Source organism: Chiroxiphia lanceolata, unplaced genomic scaffold (assembly GCF_009829145.1).
Source record: "Chiroxiphia lanceolata isolate bChiLan1 unplaced genomic scaffold, bChiLan1.pri scaffold_61_arrow_ctg1, whole genome shotgun sequence".
Lineage (NCBI taxonomy): Eukaryota > Metazoa > Chordata > Aves > Passeriformes > Pipridae > Chiroxiphia > Chiroxiphia lanceolata.
Genome location: NW_022476528.1, coordinates 73,767 through 100,273, shown reverse-complemented (window position 1 = coordinate 100,273; position 26,507 = coordinate 73,767). Strand labels below are relative to the sequence as shown.

The 26,507-nt window shown below is 62.0% G+C and overlaps 2 protein-coding genes across 11 annotated transcripts; both read right to left on the bottom strand.

Annotated features, from left to right (window-relative positions):
* Window positions 1-912: 912 nt before the first annotated feature.
* PSMD8 (proteasome 26S subunit, non-ATPase 8) lies at window positions 913-8,706 on the bottom strand. 7 transcript variants are annotated; one of them, XM_032677489.1, is made up of 11 exons: window positions 8,493-8,706; window positions 7,565-7,637; window positions 6,447-6,549; window positions 6,197-6,362; window positions 4,865-4,965; window positions 3,448-3,559; window positions 2,377-2,475; window positions 2,110-2,192; window positions 2,014-2,038; window positions 1,505-1,902; window positions 913-1,300 (listed from the first exon to the last, which is right to left on the bottom strand). In XM_032677489.1, the coding sequence occupies exons 1-8, from the start codon at window positions 8,682-8,684 to the stop codon at window positions 2,154-2,156; spliced, it is 885 nt and encodes a 294-aa protein (XP_032533380.1). In that variant the 5' UTR covers window positions 8,685-8,706; the 3' UTR covers window positions 913-1,300; window positions 1,505-1,902; window positions 2,014-2,038; window positions 2,110-2,153. The 7 variants fall into 7 exon arrangements, with proteins under 7 accessions (XP_032533380.1, XP_032533379.1, XP_032533376.1 ...); XM_032677488.1 differs by having other exon boundaries at window positions 1,505-2,038; XM_032677485.1 differs by having other exon boundaries at window positions 1,505-2,284.
* Window positions 8,707-11,095: 2,389 nt separating this feature from the next.
* SLC8A2 (solute carrier family 8 member A2) lies at window positions 11,096-25,477 on the bottom strand. Of its 4 annotated transcripts, none has more exons than XM_032677478.1 (9): window positions 25,409-25,477; window positions 17,607-19,376; window positions 16,614-16,717; window positions 15,784-15,801; window positions 14,461-14,585; window positions 14,274-14,373; window positions 13,207-13,482; window positions 11,509-11,929; window positions 11,096-11,470 (listed from the first exon to the last, which is right to left on the bottom strand). In XM_032677478.1, the coding sequence occupies exons 2-8, from the start codon at window positions 19,358-19,360 to the stop codon at window positions 11,553-11,555; spliced, it is 2,754 nt and encodes a 917-aa protein (XP_032533369.1). In that variant the 5' UTR covers window positions 19,361-19,376; window positions 25,409-25,477; the 3' UTR covers window positions 11,096-11,470; window positions 11,509-11,552. The 4 variants fall into 4 exon arrangements, with proteins under 4 accessions (XP_032533369.1, XP_032533367.1, XP_032533366.1 ...); XM_032677476.1 differs by having other exon boundaries at window positions 11,096-11,429; window positions 11,522-11,929; XM_032677475.1 differs by having other exon boundaries at window positions 11,096-11,929.
* Window positions 25,478-26,507: the final 1,030 nt, after the last annotated feature.

Sequence of the window (26,507 nt, the reverse complement as noted above, 5' to 3'; positions counted from 1 at the left end):
GCGCCGGCCGTACCGCTCTCTGATTGGCCGATTTGCTCCGGTTTGCTCCGCCCACGGAGCCCCCTCAGACCTGGACCACACTCCCTACGGGAGTTACTACTGAGCGTTAGTGGGGCACTGGGAAAAGGCAACTGGTCGTTACTGGGAGCACTGGGCGTTGCTCCTCCCGCCCGCCAGGGGGTAAAATCCCGCAACGCCCCCTCGCGTCCCAACCAATCACCGCTCCCGTTTTATCCTCACCTCTCGCTCCCTCCAATCAGCGCAGCCCTTTCATTCACGCAGACCAATCAGCAACGAGGGGGGCGGAGCTTGGCTTCGACGGCGCCGCCGGGTCCTAAGGCCGCCCCCAAACCCCCAATTTTGGGGGTCCTGGGACAAAAAAAACCCCAAACCCTCCAAATTCCCCAATTTCAGGGTCCCACAGCGACTCTTGGACTCCATCTCTTTATTAAACATCCTTTTGGGGCGATTTTTAACAATTCTGCCCCAAAAAACGAGTGCGGCCCTGCCACAAACCTCCCCCCCCCCGGGGACCCCCCAGAATAACCCTAGGAAGAGAAAAATTCCCAAAATACTGAAAAATACGTGGGAAATGGGGACAAAAGGGGGCATCTAGGGGGTCCTGAGGGGTTTTGAGGGGGTTCCACATCAAGACCCCCCCCCCCAAAAAAATCCTTAAACCCCCCCCCCCCAAATGCAACAAAATAAGGCAAGAAAAATAAAAGTGTGATTAAAGAGGAAATTTGGGGTTCGGGGGGTTCAGATTCATCAAGAACCTCCCAAAAACCATTTTTCAATAACGAGAACCCTCCAAAAAAAAAAAAAATCCTTAAAAGCCCCTAAAACGCAGCAAAACGATGCAAAAACTGAGGAAAAGGCGGAAAAAAAAAAAGGAAAAATAAAGAGAAATTGAGAGGAACGAAGGCAGATTTCGGAGTTTTGGGGTGTTTTTGAGGTGGTTTTCGGGGTGTTTCAGACGATCATCTCCAGCTGCCGGGCATCCTCGATGACCTGGGTGGTTTTGGGCTGATTTTGTGGTGGTTTTTGGGTGGTTTTTGGGCTGTTTCAGACGATCATCTCCAGCTGCCGGGCGTCCTCTATGACCTGGGTGGTTTTGGGGTGAATTTGGCCTATTTTTGGGGTGTTTTTGGGGTGTTTTTGGGGTGTTTCAGACGATCATCTCCAGCTGCCGGGCATCCTCGATGACCTGGGTGGTTTTGGGCTGATTTTGTGGTGGTTTTTGGGTGGTTTTTGGGCTGTTTCAGACGATCATCTCCAGCTGCCGGGCGTCCTCTATGACCTGGGTGGTTTTGGGGTGAATTTGGCCTATTTTTGGGGTGGTTTTGGGGTGTTTTTGGGGTGTTTCAGACGATCATCTCCAGCTGCCGGGCGTCCTCGATGACCTGGGTGGTTTTGGGGTGTTTGGGGGTGTTTCTGGCTGGTTTCTGGCTGGTTTTGGGGTGTTTCAGATGATCATCTCCAGCTGCCGGGCGTCCTCGATGACCTGGGTGGTTTTGGGGTGTTTTTGGGGTGTTTTTGGGGTGTTTCAGACGATCATCTCCAGCTGCCGGGCGTCCTCGATGACCTGGGTGGTTTTGGGGTGATTTTGGGGTGATTTTGGGGTGGTTTTGGGGTGGTTTTTGGGCTGTTTCAGACGATCATCTCCAGCTGCCGGGCGTCCTCTATGACCTGGGTGGTTTTGGGGTGAATTTGGCCTATTTTTGGGGTGGTTTTGGGGTGTTTTTGGGGTGTTTCAGACGATCATCTCCAGCTGCCGGGCGTCCTCGATGACCTGGGTGGTTTTGGGCTGTTTTTGGGGTGTTTTTGGGTGGTTTCTGGGTGGTTTTTGGGGTGTTTCAGATGATCATCTCCAGCTGCCGGGCGTCCTCGATGACCTGGGTGGTTTTGGGCTGTTTTTGGGGTGTTTTTGGGTGTTTTTGGGGTGTTTCAGACGATCATCTCCAGCTGCCGGGCGTCCTCGATGACCTGGGTGGTTTTGGGGTGATTTTGGGCTGATTTTGGGGTGGTTTTGGGGTGTTTTTGGGGTGTTTCAGACGATCATCTCCAGCTGCCGGGCGTCCTCAATGACCTGGGTGGTTTTGGGCTGATTTTGGGGTGTTTTTGGGTGGTTTTTGGGTGGTTTTTGGGGTGTTTCAGACGATCATCTCCAGCTGCCGGGCGTCCTCGATGACCTGGGTGGTTTTGGGCTGATTTTGGGGTAGTTTTGGGGTGTTTTTGGGGTGTTTCAGACGATCATCTCCAGCTGCCGGGCGTCCTCGATGACCTGGGTGGTTTTGGGCTGATTTTGGGGTGGTTTTGGGGTGTTTTTGGGGTGTTTCAGACGATCATCTCCAGCTGCCGGGCGTACTCGATGACCTGAGTGGCCAATTCCGTGGAGGGGATCGGGGGGTCCTCGGTTTTCTGCTGCCTCCCCCCAAAACTGTAATAGTTGGAAGGGCCCAGCACCCACCCCCGCTGGGGAGAGAGGGGAAAAAAAAGGCATTAGAGGGATTTGAGGGGATTTTGGGGGGGTTAGAGGGGATTTAGGGGTTTTTTTGGGGGTCCCCTTGGTGAGTTTTGGGGTTTTTCAGAGGGGTCTCCGGGGGAATTTGAGGGGTTTGGGGTCCCTCCAGGGGAGTTTTAAGGGGCTCTCAGAAGGAGTTCAGAATTTTGGGGTCTCCTTGGAGGGGTTTTGGGGTCTCCCAGTAGGATTTTGAGGTGGATTTTCGGATCACTCCCCCCAGGTAAATTTTGGGATCCCCCCCGGGCTCTCCTTGGCTCCTTTCCCAGGGGGAGTTCAGGGGGGATTTCAGGGTTTTGGGGGGAACCTTCAGGAAGTTTTCACAGTTTTGCTCCCCCCCCAATGGTTTTTGAGGTCCCTGATTGTTTCTGGGGTCCCCCAGAAGGATTTTGGGGTCATTTTTTGGGTTCTCTCCTTGGCACAGTCACTCCTTTCCCGGGGGGAGTTTAGAGGAGATTTCAGGGTTTTGGGCGGGAACCTTCAGGGGGTTTCCAGGTTTTTTTTTCCCCCCCTGATTGTTTTTGGGGTCCCTGATTATTTTGGGGTCCCTGATTGGTTTTGGGGTCCCCCAGAAGGATTTTGGGGTCATTTTTGGGGGTCTCTCCTTGGCACAGTCGCTCCTTTCCCAGGGAGAGTTTAGGGGGGATTTCAGGGTTTTGGGGGGAACCTTCAGGAGGCTTTCAGGGTTTTGCTCCCCCCCCGATGGTTTTTGGGGTCCCTGATTGTTTTTGGGGTCCCCCAGAAGGATTTGGGGGGCGTTTTTTGGGGTCCCTTCTCAGCACAGTCGCTCCTTTCCCAGGAGGGTCTCGGGGGGGGGGGGGGAATTGAGGGGTTTGGGCCCCTCCCCGTGGGTTTTGGGGGGCTCTCAGGGTTTCAGGGTCCCCCTGGGGTGTGTTTTGGGGGGTTTTTGGGGGTCCCCCCGGTACCTTCTTGGCGTAGTCGGTCATTTTCCGGGGGGAGCTGAAGAACAGGATCCGAGCGGCCTCGGGGAACAGGATCCGCTCGTAGGCGGATTCGATGCACCCCGCGATCTCATCCCTGGCATTGGGGGGGAAAAGGGGGGTTAGAGAGGATTTGGGGGGTCCCAGAAGGGTCTGGGGGGGGCTCAGAGGGGATTTGGGGGGATTTGAAGGGGTTTGGGGGGGTTTAGGGGGTCTCAGAGGGGGTTTGGGGGATCCGCTCGTAGGTGGATTTGATGCACTCCGAGATCTCATCCCTGGGATTTGGGGGGTAAAGGGGGGTCAGGGGAGATTTGGGGGGGCTCAGGGGGTCCCAAAAGGGTCTGGGGGGGGCTCAGAGGGGATTTGGGGGAGTTTGAGGGGGTTCAGAGGGAATTTGGGGGGGTTTGGGGGGTCTCAGAGGAGGTTTGGGGGATCCGCTTCTGGTGGGATTTGATGCACCCGGAGATCTCATCCCTGGGATTTTGAGGGGGAAAAGGGGGGTCAGGGGGGATTTGGGGGGTCCCAGAAGGGTTTTGAAGGGGTTTTGGGGGAGTCTGGGGGGATTTGAGGAGGTTTGGGGGGATTTGAAGGGATTTGGGGGTTTTAGGGGGTCCCAGGGGGGGTTTGGGGGATCAGCTCCCAGGTGGACTCGATGCACTCGGAGATCTCATCCCTGGAATTTGGGGGGGAAAAGGGGGGTCAGGGGAGATTTGGGGGGGCTCAGGGGGGTCTCAAAAGGTTCGGGGGGAGGACTCAGAGGGGATTTGGGGAGATTTGAAGGGATTTGGGGGTGTTTTGGGGGGGTTTAGGGGGTCTCAGAGGGCGTTGGGGGGATCCGCTTGTAGGCGGACTCGATGCACCTCATGATCTCATCCCTGGGATTTTGGGGGGGAAAAGGGGGGTCAGGGGGGATTTGGGGGGTCCCAAAAGGGTCTGGGGGGGCTCAGAGGGGATCTGGGGAATTCGAGGGGACTCAGAGGGGATTTGGGGGGGTTTAGGGGGTCTCAGAGAGGGTTTGGGGGATCCGCTCATAGGTGGGATTCGATGCACCCCGTGATCTCATACCCGGGATTTTGGGGGGGAAAAGGGGGGTCAGGGAGGATTTGGGGGGGCTCAGGGGGGGTCCCAAAAGGGTCTGGGGGGGCTCAGAGGGGATCTGGGGAATTTAAAGGGGTTTGGGGGGATTTGAAGGGGTTTGGGGGGGTTTAGGGGGTCTCAGAGGGGGTTTGGGAGATCAACTCCCAAGTGGATTCGATGCACCCCGTGATCTCATCCCTGGGATTGAGGAGGGAAAAGGGGGGTCAGGAGAGATTTGGGGGGCTCAGGGGATCCCAAAAGGGTCTGGGGGGGGGGTCAGAGGAGAATTTTGGGGTGATTTTGGGGTGATTTTGGGGTCCCAGACCTGATGGTGTCGAGCAGGATGTCGATGAAGAAGGTGTAACTCTCGGCTGGGATGTTGCCCTTAGCCAGGAACACTTTGTTGTAGCTCCCTTCCATCAGGTACTGGGGGGAAAACACCAGAAATGGGGTAAAACACCCGAAATTTGGGTCAACCCCCCCGAAAATCGGGTCAGACCCCCCAAAAATGACACTGGAAATACAAAACGTGGGGTGAAACACCTCAAAAATGGGATAAACCAACACAGAAAATGGGGTAAAACACCCAAAATTACAGCTCTGGGTGGAACTCCAGCCCCAAATCCCCCCCCCAAATTCCTCCAGGACTCCCTGGAGACCCCCCAGACCTCTTCAGAACCCTCCAAAATTCCACAGGGATCCCAACACTCCCAAAGGATCCCCCAAACCTGCGTCAAGAGGTTCCCCTGGATCTCGACGTCCCGGAGTCGCTCCAGGTCCGGGTGGAATTCCAGCCCCAAATCCCCCCCAAACCCTCATAAATCCCCCTTAAAACTCCCCAAAACCATCCTGGGGACCCCCAAGATTCCCCAGAGATCCCCAAAATTCCATGGGGACCCCCAACATTCCCAAGGGATCCCCCAAACCTGCGTCAAGAGCCTCCCCTGGATCTTGATGTCCCGGAGTTGCTCCAGGTCCGGGTGGAATTCCAGCCCCAAATCCCCCCCAGACCCTCATAAATCCCCCTTAAAACTCCCCAAAACCATCCTGGGGACCCCCAAGATTCCCAGGGGATCCCCAAAATTCCATGGGGACCGCCAACATTCCCAAGGGATCCCCCAAACCTGTGTCAAGAGCCTCCCCTGGATCTTGACATCCTGGAGTTGCTCCGGCTCCGGGTGGAATTCCAGCCCCAAATCCCCCCCAAATCCCCCTGGAAACCCCCCAAACCTCTTCAGGGTCCCCTGGAGACCCCCAAAATTTCTTGGGGATGCTCCAAAACCCCATGGGGACCCCCAACATTCCCAAAGGATCCCCCAAACCTGCATCAAGAGGTTCCCCTAGATCTTGACATCCCGGAGTTGCTCCGGCTCTGAGTGAAATTCCAGCCCCAAATCCCCCCCAAACCCACATAAATCCCCCTTAAAACTCCCCAAAACCATCCTGGGGACCCCCAAGATTCCCAGGGGATCCCCAAAACCCCAAGGGGACCCCCAACATTCCCAAAGGATCCCCCAAACCCACATCAAGAAGCTCCCCCGGATGTCGACATCCCTGAGTCGCTCCGGCTCCGGGTGGAATTCCAGCCTCAAATCCCCCCAAAATCCCCCCCAAACCCCTCCAGGACCCCCCAAAATTCCCCCTGGGACGGGCAGACCTGCTCCAGGGACACGGGGTGGCGGATGAAGAGGTTCCCCTGGATGTCTGGGGCCGGCAGCCGCTCCAGCTCCGTGTGGAACTCGGCCACGCGGTTCTGGGACAGCAGGAACAGCAGGTTCAGCCCCAGCAGTTGGTGCCTGGAGGCCGACTCGGGAAGCTCTTCCCTGCGGGAATTCCGGGGTCAGGAGCCCGTTGGGAAGGGCCCCAAGCCAGGGGAAGGGGGGTTTTTGGGGGGTCTTTGGGCTCACTTGTAGTCGAAGTAGTAGCACTTGAGCTGCGCCATGTAACGCTCGAAGGACGGGATGTCCTTCCTCAGGATGCTCCACTGCGCCCCAATCTCCAGGATGTCCCCTGGGAATTCCGGGATTCGGGGTCAGGACAGGGTGGGAACAGTGCCAGGGGGATCCTGAGGGGGTTTGGGGGGGAGCTGGAGAGATTTGGGTGGGACTGGGGGGAGTTTGGGAGAGATTTGGGGGGATTTGGGTGAGATTTGAGAAGGAATGTCCCTCCCCAGGATGCTCCACTGCGCCCCAATCTCCAGGATGTCCCTTGGGAATTCCGGGATTCGGGGTCAGGAGAGGGTGGGAACAGTCCCAGGGGGGTCCTGAGGGGGTCTGGGGGGGATTTGGGGAGATTTGGGGGGATTGGGGGGAGTTTGGGAGGGATTTGAGAGGAGATGTCCTTCCTCAGGATGCTCCACTGCGCCCCAATCTCCCGGATGTCCCCTGGGAATTCCGGGAATGGGGATCAGCACAAGGGTGGGAGGGGTCCCAAGGGGGTCCTGAGAGGGTTTGGGGGGGATGTGGGAGCAGTTTGGGTGGATTTGGGGGACTTTGGGTGGATTTGGGGGGATTTGGGTGGGATTTGAGAGGGGATATCCCTCCCAGGATGCTCCACTGTGCCCGGATCTCCAGGATGTCCCCTGGGAATTCTGGGATTCGGGGTCAGGAGAGAGTGGGAACAGTGCCAGGGGGGTCCTGAGGGGGTTTGGGGGGGAGCTGGAGAGATTTGGGTGGGATTTGGGGGACTTCGGGTGGGATTTGAGATATTAGAAATAAAATGTCCTTACTCAGGACATCCCATTAGATCCCAAGCTCCGGGATATCCCCTGAGAATTCCGGGAATAGGAATCAGGACAAAGCTGGGAAGGGTCCCTGGGGGTCCTGAGAAGGTTTTGGGGCGATTTGGGTGGAATTTTGGGGAGATTTGGGGCTGTTTTGAGGGTCTTCAGTGCCCAAAAGCTGTTCCACCCCCCCCCCCAATTCCAGGGTTTTTTAGGGAATTCCCCGGGAATCCCGTGACTGGAGATCAGAGGGGATGGGAGGAGTATTTTGGGGTGGATTTGGGGTTTTTTGGGGTCACTCACGGGCCAGGATCAGCTGCTGTTTGGTCATGGAGGATCCCGAGGTCGGGAGGAAATTCAGGTCCAGGAGGGCGACCTGGGGGAGGATTTGGGGGACTTTGGGGTTTTTTGGGGGGTTTTGGGGGGTCCCTGAAGGGTTTGGGGGTCCCTGAAGGGTTGGGGCCCCTCCCCCGCCCTGATTCACCCCGTTAATTAATGGTTTGGGGGTTAATTAGAGGTTATTACCCCGTAATTGGTGTTTACGGGTTCAAACAGGAAATCGGGGGGGGGGGGGTTGGGACGCCCCAAAATTTTGGGACCCCCCCCCAAATTCAGGCACCCCCTTCCCCTCCGATTTCCAGCCCCCCCTCCTTCTCAGAACCCCCCCCAAAATTCTCAGGGACTCCCCCCCAAAATCCAGCACCCCCCCCCCCAAAATCCAGGGATCCCCCCAAAAATCCAGGGACACCCCCCAAGTCCCTCCAACACCACCACCCCCCCCATGGACCCCTAAACCCCTTCAAGATTCCCCCATCCCCCCCCCCGGGACCCCTCAAACCCCCCCCTTTCACCCTCATCCCCCCCCCAGTTCCAATTCCCACCTCAAATCCCCCCCGACCACTCAAATCCCCCCAAATCCCAAACTCCCTCACCCCAAACCCCTCCCTCAGTCCCCCTCTCACCCCAAATCCCCCCAAACCTCCCCCGGGACCCCCCAAATCTCCCCCTCAGTCCTCCCCTCACCCCAAATCCCCCCAACCCCCCTCCAGACCACCCCAATTCCCCAAATCCCCTCCTCACCCCAAATCCCCCCCAAATCCCAATTCCCTCAATCCCCCCCTCACCTCCAGCTCCCCCCTCACCCCAAATCCCCCCAAACCTCCCCCGGGACCCCCCAAATCCCCCCCAAAATCCCTCCCCGGTCCCCCCTTTCCCCCCCCCATCCCCTCACCTTGAGCCTCCCCAGGGCCTCCCCGCACTTGGCGAGGTTGGGGCTCTTCCTGCCCCACTCGCCCTTGAGCTGCTCGTACAGTCCGGCCGCGGCCTTCAGGCCCCCGCCGGGACCGCCGGGACCCCCCCCGGGACCCCCCAAACCCCCGCCGGGTCCCCCCAGAGCCGCCCCGGCCCCGTTCGGCACCGCCATGACTGCGCCGGATCGCGACACCGCCGCCAAAAAACCGCCGCGCTCTGCGGCCGTCGCCCGGCAACGCGCTTTACGGCTCCTCCTCATAGGGCGGTAACCACAGCGACCCCGTCCGCGGCGGTTATCGCCATGGCAACGCGGCGCTTTGCGACGACGCGTCCGGTGCGTCACGCGACGGCGGCGCCGCGCTTTACGGCGCGGGCTCTGAGGGGTTTTGTCGCCGTGGCGACCGGCCCGCCTCGAAGGGGGTCGCCGTGGAAACGCGTCGCGCTTTACGGCGCCGCCGTAGCGACCCGCCGTTGCCGCGGCGACGGAGCGATTCGCGACGGACAGAGAAGCGATTTACGGCATCGCCGAGCCCTGAGGGGTTTTTGGGGTCCCGAGGGGGGTTTTTGGGGGTCCAGGGGGGGTTGAGGGTCCTTGAAGGGGTTCGAGGGTCTCGGGGGTGGAATTTGAGGGTCCCCAGAAGGTTTTCGGGGTTCCCCTGAGGTTTTTGTGGCCAGGGGGTGGATTTTGGGGGGGCGACGTGACGTCACGATGCAGTGACGTCACGATCCTGATGAGTGACGTCACGTGTGTTCCCCCTCCCTCCCCCCCCCCAGTGACAGACGGGGCCGGTTTTTGATTCGTTTCGGTTCTTTTTTTTTTTCCTTTCTTTTTTTTTGGGGGGGGGTCGCAGCTCCCGGACCCATCCCCCACCCCCCGCGCCCCTCCCCCACCCGCCCCCCACCCCCCTCCCATCGCGACCCCTCCCCCACCGCGCCCCTCCGCCCCCCCCCCCCCGTTACAAAACAAGAATAAGAAACGGCCCCTGAGGGGGATTTTGGGGGGTCCCGGGGGGGATTTGGGGGTCCCGGGGGGGGAATTTGAGGGTCCCGGGGGGGATTTGGGGGTCCCGGGGGGGATTTGGGGGTCTCAGGGAGGTCCCTGAAGGGTTTTGGGGTGTCCCTGGGGGGGGGGAGGGAGTCTCAGAGGGGAAACTGGGGAGTCCCGGGGGGGAAATTTGGGGGATTTTGGGGTCCCGGGGGGTCCCTGAAGGGGGTTGGGGGGTCCCCGGGGGGGGGTTGGGGGTTCCAGGGGGTCCCTGAAGGGTTTTAGGGGGTCCCCGGGGGGTTTTGGGGTCTCAGGGGGGCAATTTAGGGGTCCTAGGGGGGATTTTGAGGGGTCCCAGAAGGGGTTTGGGAGGGATTTCGGGGTCCCCCTGGGGTTTTGGGGGTTCCCTGGGGTCCCTGAAGGGTTTTGGGGGATCCCGGGGGGGGTTGGGGGGTCCCAGGGGGGATTTCGGAGGGTCTCAGGGGGGTCCTTGAAGGGTTTTAGGGGGGATTGGGGGTCCCCGGGAGGTTTTGGGGGGTCCCTGGAGGGGTTTTGGGGGGGTCCTTGAAGGGGTTTGGGGGGCTCCCCAGAGGGGATTTGGGGTCCCAGGGTCCCTGAAAGGGGTTGGGGGGGTTCCAGGGTAATTTGGGGGGTCTCAGGAGGGGTTTTGGGGGGTCCCTGAAGGATTTGGGGGGGTGTTGAGGGGTCCCCGGGGGGGGATTTGGGGTCTCAGATTGGTCCCTGAATGGTTTTGGGGGTCCCTGGGAGGGTTTTTGGGGGTCCCTGGAGGATTTTTGGGGGTCCCAGGAGGGGTTTTGGGGGTCCCAGGAGGGTTTTGGAGGGTCCCAGGAGGGGTTTGGGGGGTCCCAGAGGGTCCCTGAAGAGTTTGGGGGGGGGATTGGGGGGTCCCCGAGGGGGCCTGGGGGGTCCCTGAAGGGGTTTGGGGGGGATTGGGGGGTCCCTGAAGGGGTTTGGGGGGGATTGGGGGGTCCCTGAAGGGGTTTGGGGGGTCCCCGAGGAGGTTTTGGGGAGTCCCGGGGGGGTCCCTGAGGTGTCGGGGGGGGGACATTCGGGGGGGACCCCCAGGGTGGGACCCCCAGGGAGGGTCCAGATCCCTCCCCCAGTCCCCCCAGTGCCCCCCAGTCCTTCCCAGTTCCCCCTCCCAGTTCCTCCCAGTCCCTCCCAGTCGCTCCCAGCCCGGGACCCCCGGGTGTGACAATGTGCCCTGGGGTGACACTGGGTGGTCCCTGTCCTTGTCCCCCCACTTCTCCCAGTCCCTCCCACACCCTCCCAGTGCCCCCCAGTTCCCCCCCAATCCCCTCCAGTGTCCCCCAGTCCTCTCCGGTGCCTCCCAGTCCCTCCCAGTGCCCCCCAGTCCCCCTCAGTGCCCCCCAGTCCTCTCCAGTGCCCCCCAGTCCTTTCCAGTGCCTCCCAGTGCCCCTCAGTCCCTCCCAGTGTCCCCCAGTTTCCCCCCAATCCCCTCCAGTGCCCCCCAGTCTCCCCCGGGCCTCTCCAGTGCCTCCAGTGCCCCCCAGTGCCTCCCAGTGCCCCTCAGTCCCTCCCAGTGCCCCCCAGTGCCCCCCCAGTCCCCTCCAGTGCCCCCCAGTGCCTCCCAGTGCCCCCCAGTGCTCTTCATTGCCCCCCAGTCCTCTCCAGTGCTCCCAGTGCCCCCCAGTCCCTCCCAGTGCTCCCCAGAAGCCCTGGATGTGGCAGTAGGACAGGAGGTGGCCCTGGGTGACCCCGGGTGACCCCGGGTGTCCCCCTAAAGCCCTGGATGTGGCAGTAGGACAGGGGATGACCCTGGGTGACCCCGGGTGGCCCTGGGTGTCCCCCTAAAGCCCTGGATGTGGCAGTAGGAGATGAGGTGACCCTGGGTGTCCCCCTAGAAGCCCTGGATGTGGCAGTAGGAGATGGGGTGGCCCCGGGTGTCCCCCTAGAAGCCCTGGATGTGGCAGTAGGAGATGGGGTGGCCCTGGGTGTCCCCTTAGAAGCCCTGGATGTGGCAGTAGGACAGGGGGTGGCCCTGGGTGGCCCCTGGTGGCCCTGGGTGTCCCCCTAGAAGCCCTGGATGTGGCAGTAGGCCTCGAGGCTGGCGAAGAGCACGTAGAGCAGCCAGAGCAGGAGGAAGAGCGCGGCCGTGAGCACTTTGGGGGCGCGGGGCCCCCCCAGCTCGCCCCCGATGGGCGCCCGGCGCCGGTAGAGCAGGACCCCGATGGCGAGGAAGGCGAAGATGGTGAAGAGGGTGACGGGGAAGGCCAGCGTGCCCGGCGGCACCAGGAAGGGGCGTCCCTGCGCCGCCCAGTACACGGCGGCCACCGACCAGGCCAGGCCCAGCCCCAGGAACACGTTGACGGCGTTGGAGCCCGTCACGTTCCCGATGGACGCGTCGGCGCACGGGTCCTGCAGGGCGGCCACGCGGCTGGCGAACGTGTCTGCGGGCACGGCGGGGGCACGTTGGGGGCGGCGGGGGTGTGGGGGGCGTTGGGGGTGTTGGGGGTGTTGGGGGTGTTGGGGACGGTGGGGACATTTGGGTCATTGGGGACGTTGGGGGTGTTGGGGACGTTGGGGACGTTGAGACCACTTGGGTCATTGGGGATGTTGGGGACATTGGGGGCATTGGAGACACTGAGGGTAATGGGGACGTTGGGGGCACTGGGAATGTTGGGGACATCGAGGGTCTTGGGGACATTGGGGGCATTGGGAATGTTGGGGACATTGAGGGTCTTGGGGACATTGAGGGTCTTGGGGACGCTGGGGGTGTTGGGGATGTTGGGGGTGTTGGGGACGTTGGGGAAATTTGGGGTGTTGGGGACATTGGGGGCATTGGGAATGTTGGGGACATTGAGGGTCTTGGGGACGCTGGGGGTGTTGGGGACGTTGGGGTCATTGGGAGTGTTGGGGACATTGGGGACATTTGGGGTGTTGGGGACATTGGGGACACTGGGACATTGGGGACATGGGGACATTGGGGGTGTTGAGGACATTTGGGGTGTTGGGTGTGTTGGGGACGTTGGGGACATGGGGACATTGGGGGTGTTGGGGACGTTGGGGGTGTTGGGGACATTGGGGGTGTTGGGGACACTGAGGGTGTTGGGTGATGGGATGTGACACGGCCACGGGGACACTGTGACGGTGTTGGGGACATTGGGGACATTTGGGTCTTTGGGGGCGTTGGAGGCGCCCAAGGCCATGAAGACGACGGCGCCGACGGAGTCCCTGGGTCCATCTCCCTTGTCCTGTCCCCATCCCACCCCCTCGTGCCCATGTCCCTGTGTCCCCATGATGTCCCCATGACATCCCCATGTCCCCATGACATCCCCATGTCCCCATGATGTCCCCATGGTGTCCCCATGGTGTCCCCTCACCCGGGATGGACGTACCCAAGGCCACGAAGACGACGGCGTTGACGGAGTCCTTGAGTTCCCTGTCCATCTCCCTTGTCCTGCCCCTTATCCCACCCCATTATCCCCATGATGTCCCCATGATGTCCCCATGACATCCCAATGTCCCCATGATGTCCCCACGGTGTCCCCATGGTGTCCCCTCACCCGGGATGGACGTGCCCAAGGCCACGAAGACGACGGCGTTGACGGAGTCCTTGAGTTCCTTGTCCATCTCCCTTGTCCTGCCCCTTATCCCACCCCATTATCCCCATGATGTCCCCATGTCCCCATGATGTCCCCACGGTGTCCCCACGGTGTCCCCTCACCCGGGATGGACGTGCCCAAGGCCACGAAGACGACGGCGTTGACGGAGTCCTTGAGGCCGAGGGTGCAGCCGAAATGCGCCGCGAGGTCCCCGATGAGGGCGGTGAGGAGGGCGAGGAGGAGGATGGAGACGCCGAAGGCCGCCCAGCCCCCCAGCAGCGCCGTGGGGGGGACGCAGGCGAAGAGAACCTTCCAGAAGACCGTCAGGAAGTGCATCACGTAGTCGAAGCACGACGGCAGCCGCTCCTCCCGGCCCTCGTCCTCGTCGTCCTCGTCACCTGCAAGGGGGGGGACGAGGGGTGGTGGCACTGGGGGGAGGGTCCCCAGGGTAGGGATGGGGATGGTGGCACCAGGGGGAGGGTCCCCAGGGTGGTGGCCAAGGAGTGGACATTGGGGACCCCGAGGGGACATTGGGGACACTGAGGGGACATTGAGAGGACGTGGGGGAGCCTGACGGGACTTGGGGGACGTCAAGGTGACCTTGGGGATACTGGGGGGACCCCGAGGGGACCCTGGGGACTGTGAGGGGACATTGAGGACATTGAGGGGACCCTGGGGACCCCGAGGGGACCCTGGGGACACCTGCAGTGATGGTGACCTTGGGGATACTGGGGGGACACTGGGGACACTGAGGGGACATTGGGGACATTGAGGGGACCCTGGGGACCCCGAGGGGACCCTGGGGACTGTGAGGGGACACTGAGGACATCGAGGGGACCCTGGGGACGCCGAGGGGACACTGGGGACATCGAGGGTCCCCCGTGGGCACCTGCGGTGACGGTGACCTTGGGGATACTGGGGGGACCCCGAGGGGACATTGGGGACATCAAGGGGGCCCTGTGGACCCTGAGGGGACACTGGGAACATTGAGGGGACCCTGGGGAACCCGAGGGGACCCTGAGGGGACACTGGGGACATTGAGGGGACCCTGGAGACCCTGAGGGGACCCTGAGGGGACACTGGGGACATCAAGGGGGCCCTGGGGACCCCGAGGGGACACTGGGGACATTGAGGGGACCCTGGGGACCCCGAGGGGACCCTGAGGGGACCCTGGGGACCCCGTGGGCACCTGCGCTGACGGTGACGGCCTCGAGGAACTGCTCCCTCCACGAGTGGGTGCCGATGACGGTGGCCAGGTTGGTTTTCTTCATCAGCTTGTCCACCGTGTTCTGGGGGGGACAATGGGAGGGGAGGGGGGTCAGGAAGTGTCCCCCACCCCCCCCCCCCGTGTCCCCCCCGTGTCCCCCCAGGGCCACCTTGAAGTCGTAGGACTCCTCGATGACGACCTCGAGGCGCCGGTTCTCGCCCAGGATGGGTTTGCCCATGTCGGCGATTCGCCGAGCCTCCTCCTCCTCGGCCGACAGAGCCCGCTCCCCGTCCCCTGGGACAGCATGGGGGACAACAGGGACACAGCGGGGGTCATGGGGACACCCAGGGGTCATGGGGACACAACAGGGACACAAGAGGGGTCATAGGGACACACCAGGGACACAACGGGGGTCATGGGGACACACCAGGGACACAACGGGGGTCATGGGGACACAACAGGGGTTATGGGGACACAAGAGGGGTCATGGGGACACAAGAGGGGTCATGGGGACACCCAGGGGTCATGGGGACACAACAGGGACACAACAGGGGTCATGGGGACACAACGGGGGTCATGGGGACACAACAGGGACACAACGGGGGTCATGGGGACACCCAGGGGTCATGGGGACACCCAGGGGTCATGGGGACACAACAGGGACACAACGGGGGTCATGAGGACACAAGGGGGGTCATGGGGACACCCAGGAGTCATGGGGACACAACAGGGACACAACAGGGGTCATAGGGACACACCAGGGACACAACGGGGGTCATGGGGACACACCAGGGACACAACGGGGGTCATGGGGACACAACAGGGGTTATGGGGACACAAGAGGGGTCATGGGGACACAAGAGGGGTCATGGGGACACCCAGGGGTCATGGGGACACAACAGGGACACAACAGGGGTCATGGGGTCATGGGGACACAACGGGGGTCATGGGGACACAACAGGGACACAACGGGGGTCATGGGGACACCCAGAGGTCATGGGGACACAACAGGGACACAACGGGGGTCATGGGGACACCCAGGGGTCATGGGGACACAACAGGGACACAACAGGGGTCATGGGGACACAACGGGGGTCATGGGGACACCCAGGGGTCATGGGGACACAACAGGGACACAACGGGGGTCATGGGGACACAATGGGGGTCATGGGGACACCCAGGAGTCATGGGGACACCCAGGGGGACACAGGGACACAATGGGGGTCATGGGGATGGGGACACTGGGACACAACAGGGGACATGGGGACATGGGGACACAAGAGGGGACACGGGGACACCAGAGGGACATTGGGATGGGGACACACAGAGGGACACGGGGACACAATGGGGGTCATGGGGATGGGGACACTTTGGGGACGCCGTGAGGGCCACGGGGCCATGAGGACACGTGGTGGGGACACGGGGACATACACGGTCACGGGGACATCCACGGTCACGGGGCGCGTCCGGGGCCGAGGCCGAAGGCTCCTACCTTGGGCGAGCAGCAGAGCTGTGGGGACAGGAGGGGACAGTGGTGAGAGCCCCGTGACCCCTCGGTGGCCCCGTGACCCCGTGGTGGCCCCTGTGACCCCTTGGTGGCCCCGTGACCCATCAGTGGCCCTGCAGTGGCCCCATGACCTCTTGGTGGCCCCCGTGACCCCTCAGTGGCCCCTGTGACCCCTCAGTGGCTCCCATGACCCCTCGGTGACCCCGTGACCCATTAGTGGCCCTGCAGTGGCCCCATGACCCCTCGGTGGCCCCGTGACCCCTCGGTGGCCCCCATGACTCCCTGGTGGCCCCTGTGACCCCTTGGTGGCCCCCATTACCCCTCGGTGGCCCCCGTGACCTCTCAGTGGCCCCGTGACCCCTCGGTGGCCCCTGTGACCCCTCGGTGGCCCCTGTGACCCCCAGGTGGCCCCACAGTGGTCCCGTGAACCCTCGGTGGCCCCCGTGACCCCTGGGTGGCCCCTGTGACCCCTTGGTGGCCCCCATGACCCAACAGTGGCCCTGCAGTGGCCCCATGACCCCTCGGTGGCCCTGTGACCCCTCGGTGGCCCCCATGACTCCCTGGTGGCCCCTGTGACCCCTTGGTGGCCCCCATGACCCATCGGTGGCCTCGTGACCCCACAGTGGTCCCGTGACCCCTTGGTGGCCCCTGTGACCCCTGGGTGGCCCCACAGTGGCCCCGTGACCCCTCAGTGGCCCCCGTGACCCCTTGGTGGCCCCTGTGACCCCTAGGTGGCCCTGCAGTGGCCCAGTGACCCCTGGGTGGCCCCCGTGACCCCTGGGTGACCCCTGGGTGACCCCTGGGTGTCCCCGTACCCGAGATGCCGCGCTTGAGCCAGCGCGGCGCGCCCAGCTCGATGAAGAAGTTCTCCTTCTTCTCGTACTCCTCGTCATCCACGATCTTCACCTGCAGCGTCTTCCTGGGGCGGGACACGTGGTCACCATCACCATCATCATCGTCATCATCATCATCATCATCATCATCGTCATCATCGTCATCATCATCATCATCATCATCATCATCGTCATCATCGTCATCATCCACCCATCCAACCAGTGACCCAACCCTCTTCTTGCATTTCCATCCATCCGTCCTTCACCCATCCATCCATCCATGATCCATCCATCCATGATCCATCCATCCATCCATGATCCATCCTTCACCCATCCATCCATCCATCTGTCCATGATCCATCCATCATCCATCCATCTTTCACTCATCCATCCATGATCCTTCACCCATCCATCCATGATCCATCCACCATCCATGATCCATCCATCCGGGATCCATTCTTCACCCATCCATCATCCATCCACAATCCACCCTTCATCCATCCATCCATCCCTGATCCGTCCATCCATCCATCCATGATCCATCCCTGATCCGTCCATCCATCCATCCATCCATGATCCATCCATCCGGGATCCATTCTTCACCCATCCATCATCCATCCACCATCCATCCATGATCCATCCTTCACCCATCCATCCATCCATGATCCATCCATCATCCACCCTTCACCCATCCATCAATCATCCATCCATCATCCATCCATCCAGGATCCATCCAGGATCCATCCATCCATCATCCACCCTTCATCCATCCATCCATCCATCATCCATCCATCCACCCACGATCCATCCACGATCCATCTATGACCCATCCATGATCCATCCATGATCCATCCTTCACCCACCCATCCATGATCCATCCACCATCCGTGATCCATCCATCCATGATCCATCCTTCACCCATCCATCCATCCATCCATCCATCCATCCATGACCCGTCCCCCCCGTTCTCCTCACGCCGTCTCGTCGTTTCGGAACTCGAGCTCCCCGCTGGCGTCCTCGTAGTCGACGCCCCCGCCGCGGGCGGTCCCCTCGACGGTCCTGAAGGGCACCATGACGGTGCCGCGGGCGCCGGAGCTGCGCACCACCGTCACCTCCACCTTGCCCTGGCACTCGCTGACGCGCACCGAGCGCTCGCGGAACCCGAAGATGCCGGCGTGGTCGTCGTCCAGGATGGTGACGGTGGCCACCAGCGGCGCCACCAGCTTGCCCTTGGGGTGCTCCTCGTTGTCGGCCTCGAACATGCCCTCGGCGTCGCCCACGCGCAGGTTGAGCAGGCGCACGAAGAAGTGCTCGTCCTCCTCGAAGATGTCGTCGTCGATGATGCCGATGGCCAGCTCCTTGCGCGTCTCGCCCGGCTTGAAGATGAGGGTGCCCTCGCTGTACTCGTAGTCCGAGCCCGCCTTGGCCGAGCCGTCCTCGGTGCGGAAGTCCACGTAGAAGGTCTGGTTGGCGCCCACGCCCTGCTCGCAGGCCACGGCCAGCGTCACCGAGCCGCAGTTCTCCAGGCAGTGGTAGAGGCAGGGCTCGAAGAAGATGCGGCTGCAGGCCTCGTCCTCCTCCTCCTCCTCGTCGTCCTCGCCCGGCGCCGCCGGCGAGCGCCGCGCCGCCTCGGCCGCGTGCTTCTTCAGCACGTTGCCGGCGCCGGTCATGAGGCGCGTGGCCTGGATGCGGTAGAAGGCGCGGCTCTTCTGCTGGTGCACCAGCGCCACGTAGTTGGCGGCGTCCACCAGCTGCTCCAGCTCCTTCTCCGGGTGCTTCTGCTTGAGGTCCTTGAGGATCTGGATGACCTCGCGCCGGCTCTCGTCCAGCTCCCGCTCCTCGGGCGTGGGCGACGGCGACGCCGCCGAGCCCTCGGGCTCCGGCGGGGCCGGCGCCGCGGGGAAGCCGCCGTCGGCCTCCACGTCCTTGGGCGGGCGCTCGGCCTCGGCGCCGATGATGATGCCGCTGCGCGGGTCGGCGCGGTAGCGCTTGTAGACGTACTTGTAGAAGAGCAGGCGCTTGTCGGCCGCCCAGGCGAAGACGACGCAGGCCGGGAAGAAGAGCAGGGTGAGGAAGGCCTCCCACACCTGCACCACGCCCGGCGTGATGACGGCCAGGATGAGGTAGAGCCAGATGTAGGCGAAGATGCTCCAGGAGGCCGTGACGAAGAAGACGCGCAGGTGCTTGATGCGGCGGCTCTCGCCCGCCGGGATGGCGTAGACGCACACGGCGATCACCACGAACATGTTGAAGGCGGCGCTGCCCACGATGGTGCCGGGGCCCAGCTCGCCCGCCTGGAAGCGGTGCCCGCACACCTCGATGAGCGAGAGCAGGATCTCGGGCGCCGACGAGCCGAGCGCCATCAGCGTCAGGTTGGAGACCGTCTCGTTCCAGATGCGCACGGTGCCCACGCTGGTCTCGCCGTTGGCCTTGGTCACCGTGATCTCCTTCTCGCGCGACGTGATCACCTCGATGGAGGCCATGAAGCGGTCGGCGATGATGGACACGCCCAGGAACAGGTACATCATGGCCACGAAGTAGACGATGGCCCGCGCCGCCTTGTCGCCCGCCGCCGGCTCGTCCGGCTGCCACACGGGCAGGAGGACGCCGGGCTGGCACCGCGCCGAGCCGCGGCACGTCCCGTTGGTGGCGGAGCCATCGGGGGACGCCCCGGAGAGCCGCGGGGCCACCAGGAGCCAGGCGGCCGCCGCCGCGCCCACGGCGGCCATGGCGGGGGCGGAGAGGCTGCGGGGGGAGGGGAGGGGTCAGTGGGGCGGGATGTGGGATGGATCCATGGGGGTGGGATGTGGGGTTGGGATGTGGGGTTGGGATGGATCCGTGGGGGTGGGATCCAGCCATGGCGGGGGCGGAGAGGCTGCGGGGGGGAAGGAGGGATCAGTGGGGCGGGATGTGGGGTTGGGATGTGGGGTTGGGATGTGGGGGTGGGATGTGGGGTTGGGATGTGGGGTTGGGATGTGGGGTTGGGATGGATCCATGGGGGTGGGATGGATCCGTGGGGTTGGGATCCAGCCATGACGGGGGCGGAGAGGCTGCGGGGGGAAGGAGGGATCAGTGGGGCGGGATGTGGGGTTGGGATGTGGGGTTGGGATGTGGGGTTGGGATGGATCCGTGGGGGTGGGATCCAGCCATGGCGGGGGCAGAGAGGCTGCAGGGGGAAGGAGGGCAGGGAGGGGTCAATGGGGCGGGATGTGGGATTGGGATGTGGGATTGGGATGGATCCGTGGGGCTGGGATGGATCCGTGGGGCCCAAGGTGGCCATGGTGGGGGCGGAGAGGCTGCAGGGGGAGGGAGGGGTCAGTGAGGTGGGATGGGGGGTGGGATGTGGGATTGGGATGGATCCGTGGGGCTGGGGTGGATCCGTGGGGTTGGGATCCAGCCATGGCGGGGGTGGAGAGGCTGTGGGGGGAGGGAGGGCTCAGTGGGGCAGGATGGGGGTCAGGATGGATCCGTGGGGTCGGGATGGATCCGTGGGGCTGAGGTGGATCCGTGGGGTTGTGATGGATGCGAGGAGCTGGCACGGATCTATGGGGCTGAGCTGTGGGATCGGGATGGATCTGTTGGGTCGGGGTGGATCTGTGGGGCTGGGGTGGATCCGTGGGGCTGTGAGGGGAGGGGAAGAGGCTGTGGGGGCACAGCGGGGTCAGAATGAGGGGTGGGAGGCCTGGGTGGGCTGTGGGGTTGGGATGTGGGGCTGGGATGGATCTGTGGGTCAGGGACAGATCTGTGGGGCTGGGATGGATCTGGGGGGCTGGGATGGATCTGGGGGGCTGGGATGGATCTGGGGGGCTGGGCTCACTCCGGGGCTTGCTTCCTGTTCCGGGGGGGGGGGTTCGGGGATCAATCTGTGGGTGGGATCTGTGGGTCAGGGACAGATCTGTGGGGCTGGGTGGGATCTGTGGGTCTGGGCTTGCTCCAGGGGTCGGTCCCTGTTCGGGGGGAGGTTTGGGGGTTCGAGAGGGATCTGTGGGTGGGATCTGTGGGTCTGGGTCTGATCTGTGGGGCCGGGATCGATCTGTGGGTGGGATCTGTGGGTCTGGATGGGATTTGTGGGTCTGGATGGCATCTGTGGGTCTGGGTCTGATCTGTGGGTCCGGGCTCACTCTGGGGGTCGCTCCCTGTTCTGGGGAGGTTTTGGGAGTTCGGGAGGGATCTGTGGGTCAGATCTGTGGGGCTGGGATATGGGACTGGGATGGATCTGTGGGGCTGGGTCTGATCTGTGGGGCTGGGTCCGATCTGTGGGGCTGGGATGGATCTGTGGGGCTGGGATATGGGACTGGGATGGATCTGTGGGGCTGGGATGGATCTGTGGGGCCGGGCTGGCCCCGGGGGTCGCTCCCCGTTCCGGGGGGGGGGTTTTGGGTGCGGGGGCGTTCCCGGCTCCTCCTCGGCAACCGCGCGGTTTCCATGGAAACGGGGATGGAGGGGGGGGGGAACCCAAAACCATCGGGGGAGGGGGGGGGGAAGGACCATCCCGGATCCATCCCGGCCCCACATCCCGGCCCCACGGATCCATCCCAGCCCCACATCCCAGCCCCATGGATCCATCCCGGCCCCACAGATCAATCCTGGCCCCACGGATCCATCTTGGATTCATCCCAGCCCCACAGATCCATCCCAGTCCCACATCCCGGCCCCACAGATCAATCCCAGATCCATCCCAGCCCCACAGATCAATCCCAGCCCCACAGATCCATCCTGGCCCCACAGATCCATCCTGGATCCATCCCAGCCCCACATCCTGGCCCCACAGATCAATCCCAGATCCATCCCGGCCCCACAGATCAATCCCAGCCCCACAGATCCATCCTGGCCCCACAGATCCATCCTGGATCCATCCCAGCCCCACAGAGCAGGGCAGGGCGGCCCGTGGGGCAGCGCTGTGGGGCCGGGGGGGGCTCTGCCCCACACATTCCCCCCTGCTCTGCCCCAGAACTCCACCCCAGAGCTCAGCCCCGCAGCCCCACTTCACCCCATAACTGTGCCCCCCTGCCCCACACATCCCCCTGCTCTGCCCCAGAACTCAGCCCTACACCCCCCTTTCCCTGCCCCAGAACTGCCCCATTGCAGCCCCACAGCTCAGCCCCACAGCCCCACTTCACCCCCAGAACTGCCCCACACATCCCCCTCGCTCTGCCCCACACCTCACCCCACACATCCCCCTCTTCCCTGCCCCGGAACTGCCCCATTCCAGCCCCACAGCTCAGCCCCATAACTCAGCCCCACAACCCCATTCCAGCCCCATTCCAGCCCCACAGCTCAGCCCCATAACTCAGCCCCACAACCCCATTCCAGCCCCATTCCAGCCCTACAGCTCAGCCCCACAGCTCTGCCCCATAACTTGGCCCCATTCCAACCCCATTCCAGCCCCATTGCAGCCCCACAACTCTGCCCCATAACTCGGCCCCACAGCCCCATTCCAGCCCCATTCCAATCTCATTCCAGCCCCACAACTCTGCCCCATAACTCTGCCCCACAGCCCCATTCCAACCCCATTCCAACCTCATTGCAGCCCCACAACTCTGCCCCACAACTCTGCCCCATAACTCGGCCCCACAGCCCCATTCCAACCCCATTCCAGCCCCATTCCAGCCCCACAACTCTGCCCCACAGGACCCCCCTTGCTCTGCCCTCCCCCCCTCCCCTCCCCGCCCTAATTAATCCCATTAATTAATCCCTTAATTACCCCCCCCCCGTTAATTAAACCCTTTCAAAACCTCCGGAACGAGCCGGAAAAACCCCTGGAAAAGGGATGGGGGGGTTGGGGGGGGACGACACTTGGGGGTCAGGTTCAGCCCCACATCGGGGTGGGGGGGGATTTTCCCAAATCCCGATGGATTCGCCCCAATTTTGGGGGGATTTTCCTAAATCCCGATGGATTCACCCCAATTTTCAGGGGGATTTTCCCTAAATCCCGATGGATTCGCCCCAATTTTGGGGGGATTTTCCCAAATCCCGACGGATTCGCCCCAATTTTCAGGGGGATTTTCCTAAATCCCGATGGATTCACCCCAATTTTCAGGGGGATTTTCCCTAAATCCCGATGGATTCGCCCCAATTTTGGGGGGATTTTCCCAAATCCCGACGGATTCGCCCCAATTTTCAGGGGGATTTTCCCAAATCCCGACGGATTCACCCCAATTTTCAGGGGGATTTTCCTGAATTCCGACGGATTCGCCCCAATTCGAGGGACTTGCCCCCGGAATTCCGGTTTTCCAACCCCCGGGGGGGGGCCCGGGATGGGTCGGGATTAATCCCAAATTCCCCGAAAATCCCTAAAAACGGTGATTTTTGGGCGCCAACGGCCCCGAAATCCCGTGTTTTGCCCTCGGAAAATCCGTGGTTTTGTGGTTTTTTTTTTTAACCAGGGGATTAAAAACGAAAGGATTTGGGGAGAAAAGCCGGGATTTGGGACAACGGCAAATCCGGGTTTTCCGAGGAGGATCCAGAGCAGGGAAAAAGGGAGGGGGGGAAGGGGGGGGAAAGGGGGAAAAAAAGGGGTTTGGGGGGAATTTTGGGGGGATTTGGGGAATTTTGGGGGGAATTTTGGGGAGAATTCGCAGGAATTTGGGAGATCCAGGGAGAAATTTGCAGGAATTTGGATGATTTGGGGGGGGAATTTTGGGGGGATTTGGGGAATTCGGGAGAATCTGAGGAAAATTTGGGGGAATTCCGGGGGGAATTTGGGGGGATTTGGGGGGGATTTTGGGGGGAATTTGGGGGGAATTCGGGGGATTTGGGGGAAGGTTTGTGGGAATTGCAGGAATTTGGGGGAATTTCAGGGAATTTGGAGGGAGGAATTTGTAGGAATTGAGGGAATTTGGGGGAATTTGGGGGGGATTTGAGGGGATTTTGGGGGGAATTTGGGGGAATTTGGGGGGAATTTGGGGGGAATTTGGGGGATTTGGGGGGAATTTGGGGGAAATGGAGGAAAATTTGGGGGATTTGGGGGAAGGTTTGTGGGAATTGCAGGAATTTGGGGGAATTTCAGGGAATTTTGGGGGGGAATTTGTAGGAATTGAGGGAATTTGGGGGAATTTCGGGGGGAATTTGGGGGAATTTAGAAAGAATTCGGGGAGATTTTTGGGGGGAATTTGGGGAAATGGGGGGAAATTTGTGGGGATTTGGGACCAAAATATTGGGAATTCGGGGGCGTTTTTCGGGGGGGGGGGGAATTTGTGGGAAACGAGGGAGGAAATCGTGGGAATTTGGGGAAAATCCGAGGGGATTTGGGGGGAATTCGGGAAATGGGAGCGAATTTCGGGAATTTGGGAGGAAAGAGGAGGAATTTGGGGGGAATTTGGGGAAATTGGGGGAGACTTGAGAGAATTTGGGGGGTTTTGAGGGAATTTGGGGAAAAACGGGGGGAAAAAATGGGGAAATTTGGGGAAAATTGAGGAATTTGGGAAAATCTGGGGGGAAAAATGAGGGGATTTGGGGGAAATTAACAATGAAATTTGGGGAAATCAGAGGGAATTTGGGGAAATCGGGAGAATTTGGGAGCAACTGGGAGGAATTTCTGTGGAATTCGGGGGAATTTGGGGGAATTTTGGGGAATTTGGGGGCAAATCTGAGGAATTTTGTGGATTTTTGGGGGGAATTCGGGGGAAAGGAGGGAAAAATGTGGGAATCTGGGGGAGTTTGGGGGAATTCAGGAGGAATTTGGAGGAATTCCCGGGATTGGGGGGGGGGGAATTTGGGAGGAAAGGGAGGAATTTGGGGGGATTTTTTGGGAATTCGGGAGATTTAGGGGAGAAATCAGGGAAAAAATGGGGGGAAAATGGGGGAGTTTGGGGAAATTCGGGGGGATTTGGGAGGGAATTCCAAGGAATTTTTCGGGATTTGGGGGGAAATCGGGGAAAATTTCAAGGGATGAGGGGGAATTTTGGGAGATTTTTTGGGAATCTGGGGGGAATTTGGGAGATTTGGGGGGAAATCAGGGAAAAAACGGGGGGAAAATGGGGGAGTTTGGGGGGATTGGGAGGATTTGGGAGGAAATTCGAGGGAATTTTTCGGGATTTGGGGGGAAATCGGGGAAAATTTGGAGGGATGGGGGGGAATTTTGGGAGATTTGGGGGAATTTTGGGAGATTTGGGGGAATTTTTGGGAATCCTGGGGGGGAATTTTGGGGAAATCAGGGAAAAAACGGGGGGGAAAATGGGGGAATTTGGGGGGATTCGGGGGATTTTCGGGATTTGGGGGGGGAAATTTGGGATAATGGGGAGGGATGGGGGGGTTTCCGTGGAATTTGGGGGGGTTTTTTTTGGGAATTCGGGCGAAATTCGGGAATCGAGCCCCCCCTTCCCCCCCCTCCCCCCTCCCACCCACCTGTTCCCAGCCGGAATCTCCCGATTTTTTTCCCGGTTTTCCAGCGATTTTGGGGAATTTCGGGAGGAAAAGGGGGGGGTGGTGGGTTCATCCCCCCTCCCCCCCCCGGTGATAACGACCCCGCGCCCCTCCCCCCCCCCCAAAAAAAACCCACCCCCCCCGAAAATCCCCAAATCCGCCGTTTTTCCCCCCAAAAAACAGAGGTGGGGGAGGGGCCGGGGGGTCGCGGGGGGGGGGGTGAGAGGTGGGGGAGGGGCCGCGGGGGGTCCGCGGGGGGGTGGGGGAGGGGGGAGACCCCCGGGGGGGGCGTTTGGGGGGGTCGCGGGTTTTCCCCTCCCCCCACCTGAGGATTCGCTGAGGGGGGGGGGGGGGGGAGGGGCGGGGGGGGGGGGGGGGGTCGGGGGGGTTGGGGACCCCCCCCCAAGTCCTACCTGTTCCCCCCCGGGTCCGCTCCCGCTCCCGGCGCCGTTAAAGCTCCATTGGGCGATGGGGGGGGGAGGGGGGGGAAAAGGGGGGGGCGGAGAGGGGGGGGAGGGGCGGGGGGGAGGGGCGGAGCGAGGGAGGGGGAGGGGATGGAGAGGGAGATGGCCCCGCCCCCACCCACGGGAACGCCCTCGGGACCCCAAAAACACCCCCAGGACCCCCAAAAACACCCCCAGGACCCCAAAAACACCCCTGGGACCCCAAAAACACCCCCAGGACCCCCCAAAAACACCCCCAAGACCCCCCAAAACCCCCCCAGGATCCCAAATTTCCCCCCCCCTCCCCAGGACCCTCCTGAGACCCCCCCAAAACCTCCCCAGGGACCCCCCAAATTTCCCCCTCCCCCCGACCCCCAGGACCCCCCAAAACCCCAAATTCCCCCCCCCGGACCCCAAATTTCCTCCCCAAGACCCCCCAAAACCCCCCAAGTTTTCCCCCCAGGACCCCCCAACCCCCCCCCCCCCAGGACCCCAAATTTCCCCCCCCCAGACTCCCCCCCCCCCAATCTCTTTTTAGGGACCCCCCAAACCCCCCCGGATCCCCCAAAACCCCCCAGGACCCCAAATTTCCTCTCAGGGCCCCCCAAAACCCCCCCAAGACCCCCCAACCCCCCCCAGGACCCCCAAATTTCCTCCCCAGTACCCCCAAATTTCCCCTCAGGACCCCCCAAAACCCCCCCAGGACCCCAACCCCCCCCCAGGACCCCCCAAAACCCCCCCAGGACCCCCCAAAACGCCCCCAGGACCCCCCAACCCTCCCCCAGGACCCTCCTGAGACCCCCCCCAAAACCTCCCCAGGGACCCCCCAAATTTCCCCCCCCTCCGATCCCCAGGACCCCCCAAAACCCCCCCAGGACCCCAAATTTCACCCCCAGGACCCCAAATTTCCCCTCAGGACCCCCCAAAACCCCCCAAATCCCCCCCAGGACCCCAAATTTCCCCCCCAGACCCCCCAACCCCCCCCCAGGACCCCAAATTTCCCCTCAGGACCCCCCAAACCCCCCCAGGACCCCCCAAACCCCCCCCACCCCCCCCCCCAGGACCCCAA

What these genes read in the sequence shown, in the direction of transcription:
- PSMD8 (XM_032677485.1), bottom strand. Translation starts at nt 8,684, where the DNA reads ATGGCGGTGCCGAACGGGGCCGGGGCGGCTCTGGGGGGACCCGGCGGG. An exon ending in ACCCCGTGTCCCTGGAGCAG is followed by an intron (nt 4,966 to 6,196) that starts GTCTGCCCGTCC and finishes TTTTCCCCCCAG; the next exon opens with TACCTGATGGAAGGGAGCTA. An exon ending in TGACCGACTACGCCAAGAAG is followed by an intron (nt 2,476 to 3,447) that starts GTACCGGGGGGA and finishes CTCTCTCCCCAG; the next exon opens with CGGGGGTGGGTGCTGGGCCC.
- SLC8A2 (XM_032677475.1), bottom strand. Translation starts at nt 19,360, where the DNA reads ATGGCCGCCGTGGGCGCGGCGGCGGCCGCCTGGCTCCTGGTGGCCCCG. An exon ending in TTCCGAAACGACGAGACGGC is followed by an intron (nt 16,718 to 17,606) that starts GTGAGGAGAACG and finishes GTCCCGCCCCAG; the next exon opens with GAAGACGCTGCAGGTGAAGA. An exon ending in CTTGGGCACGTCCATCCCGG is followed by an intron (nt 11,930 to 13,206) that starts GTGAGGGGACAC and finishes CCGTGCCCGCAG; the next exon opens with ACACGTTCGCCAGCCGCGTG.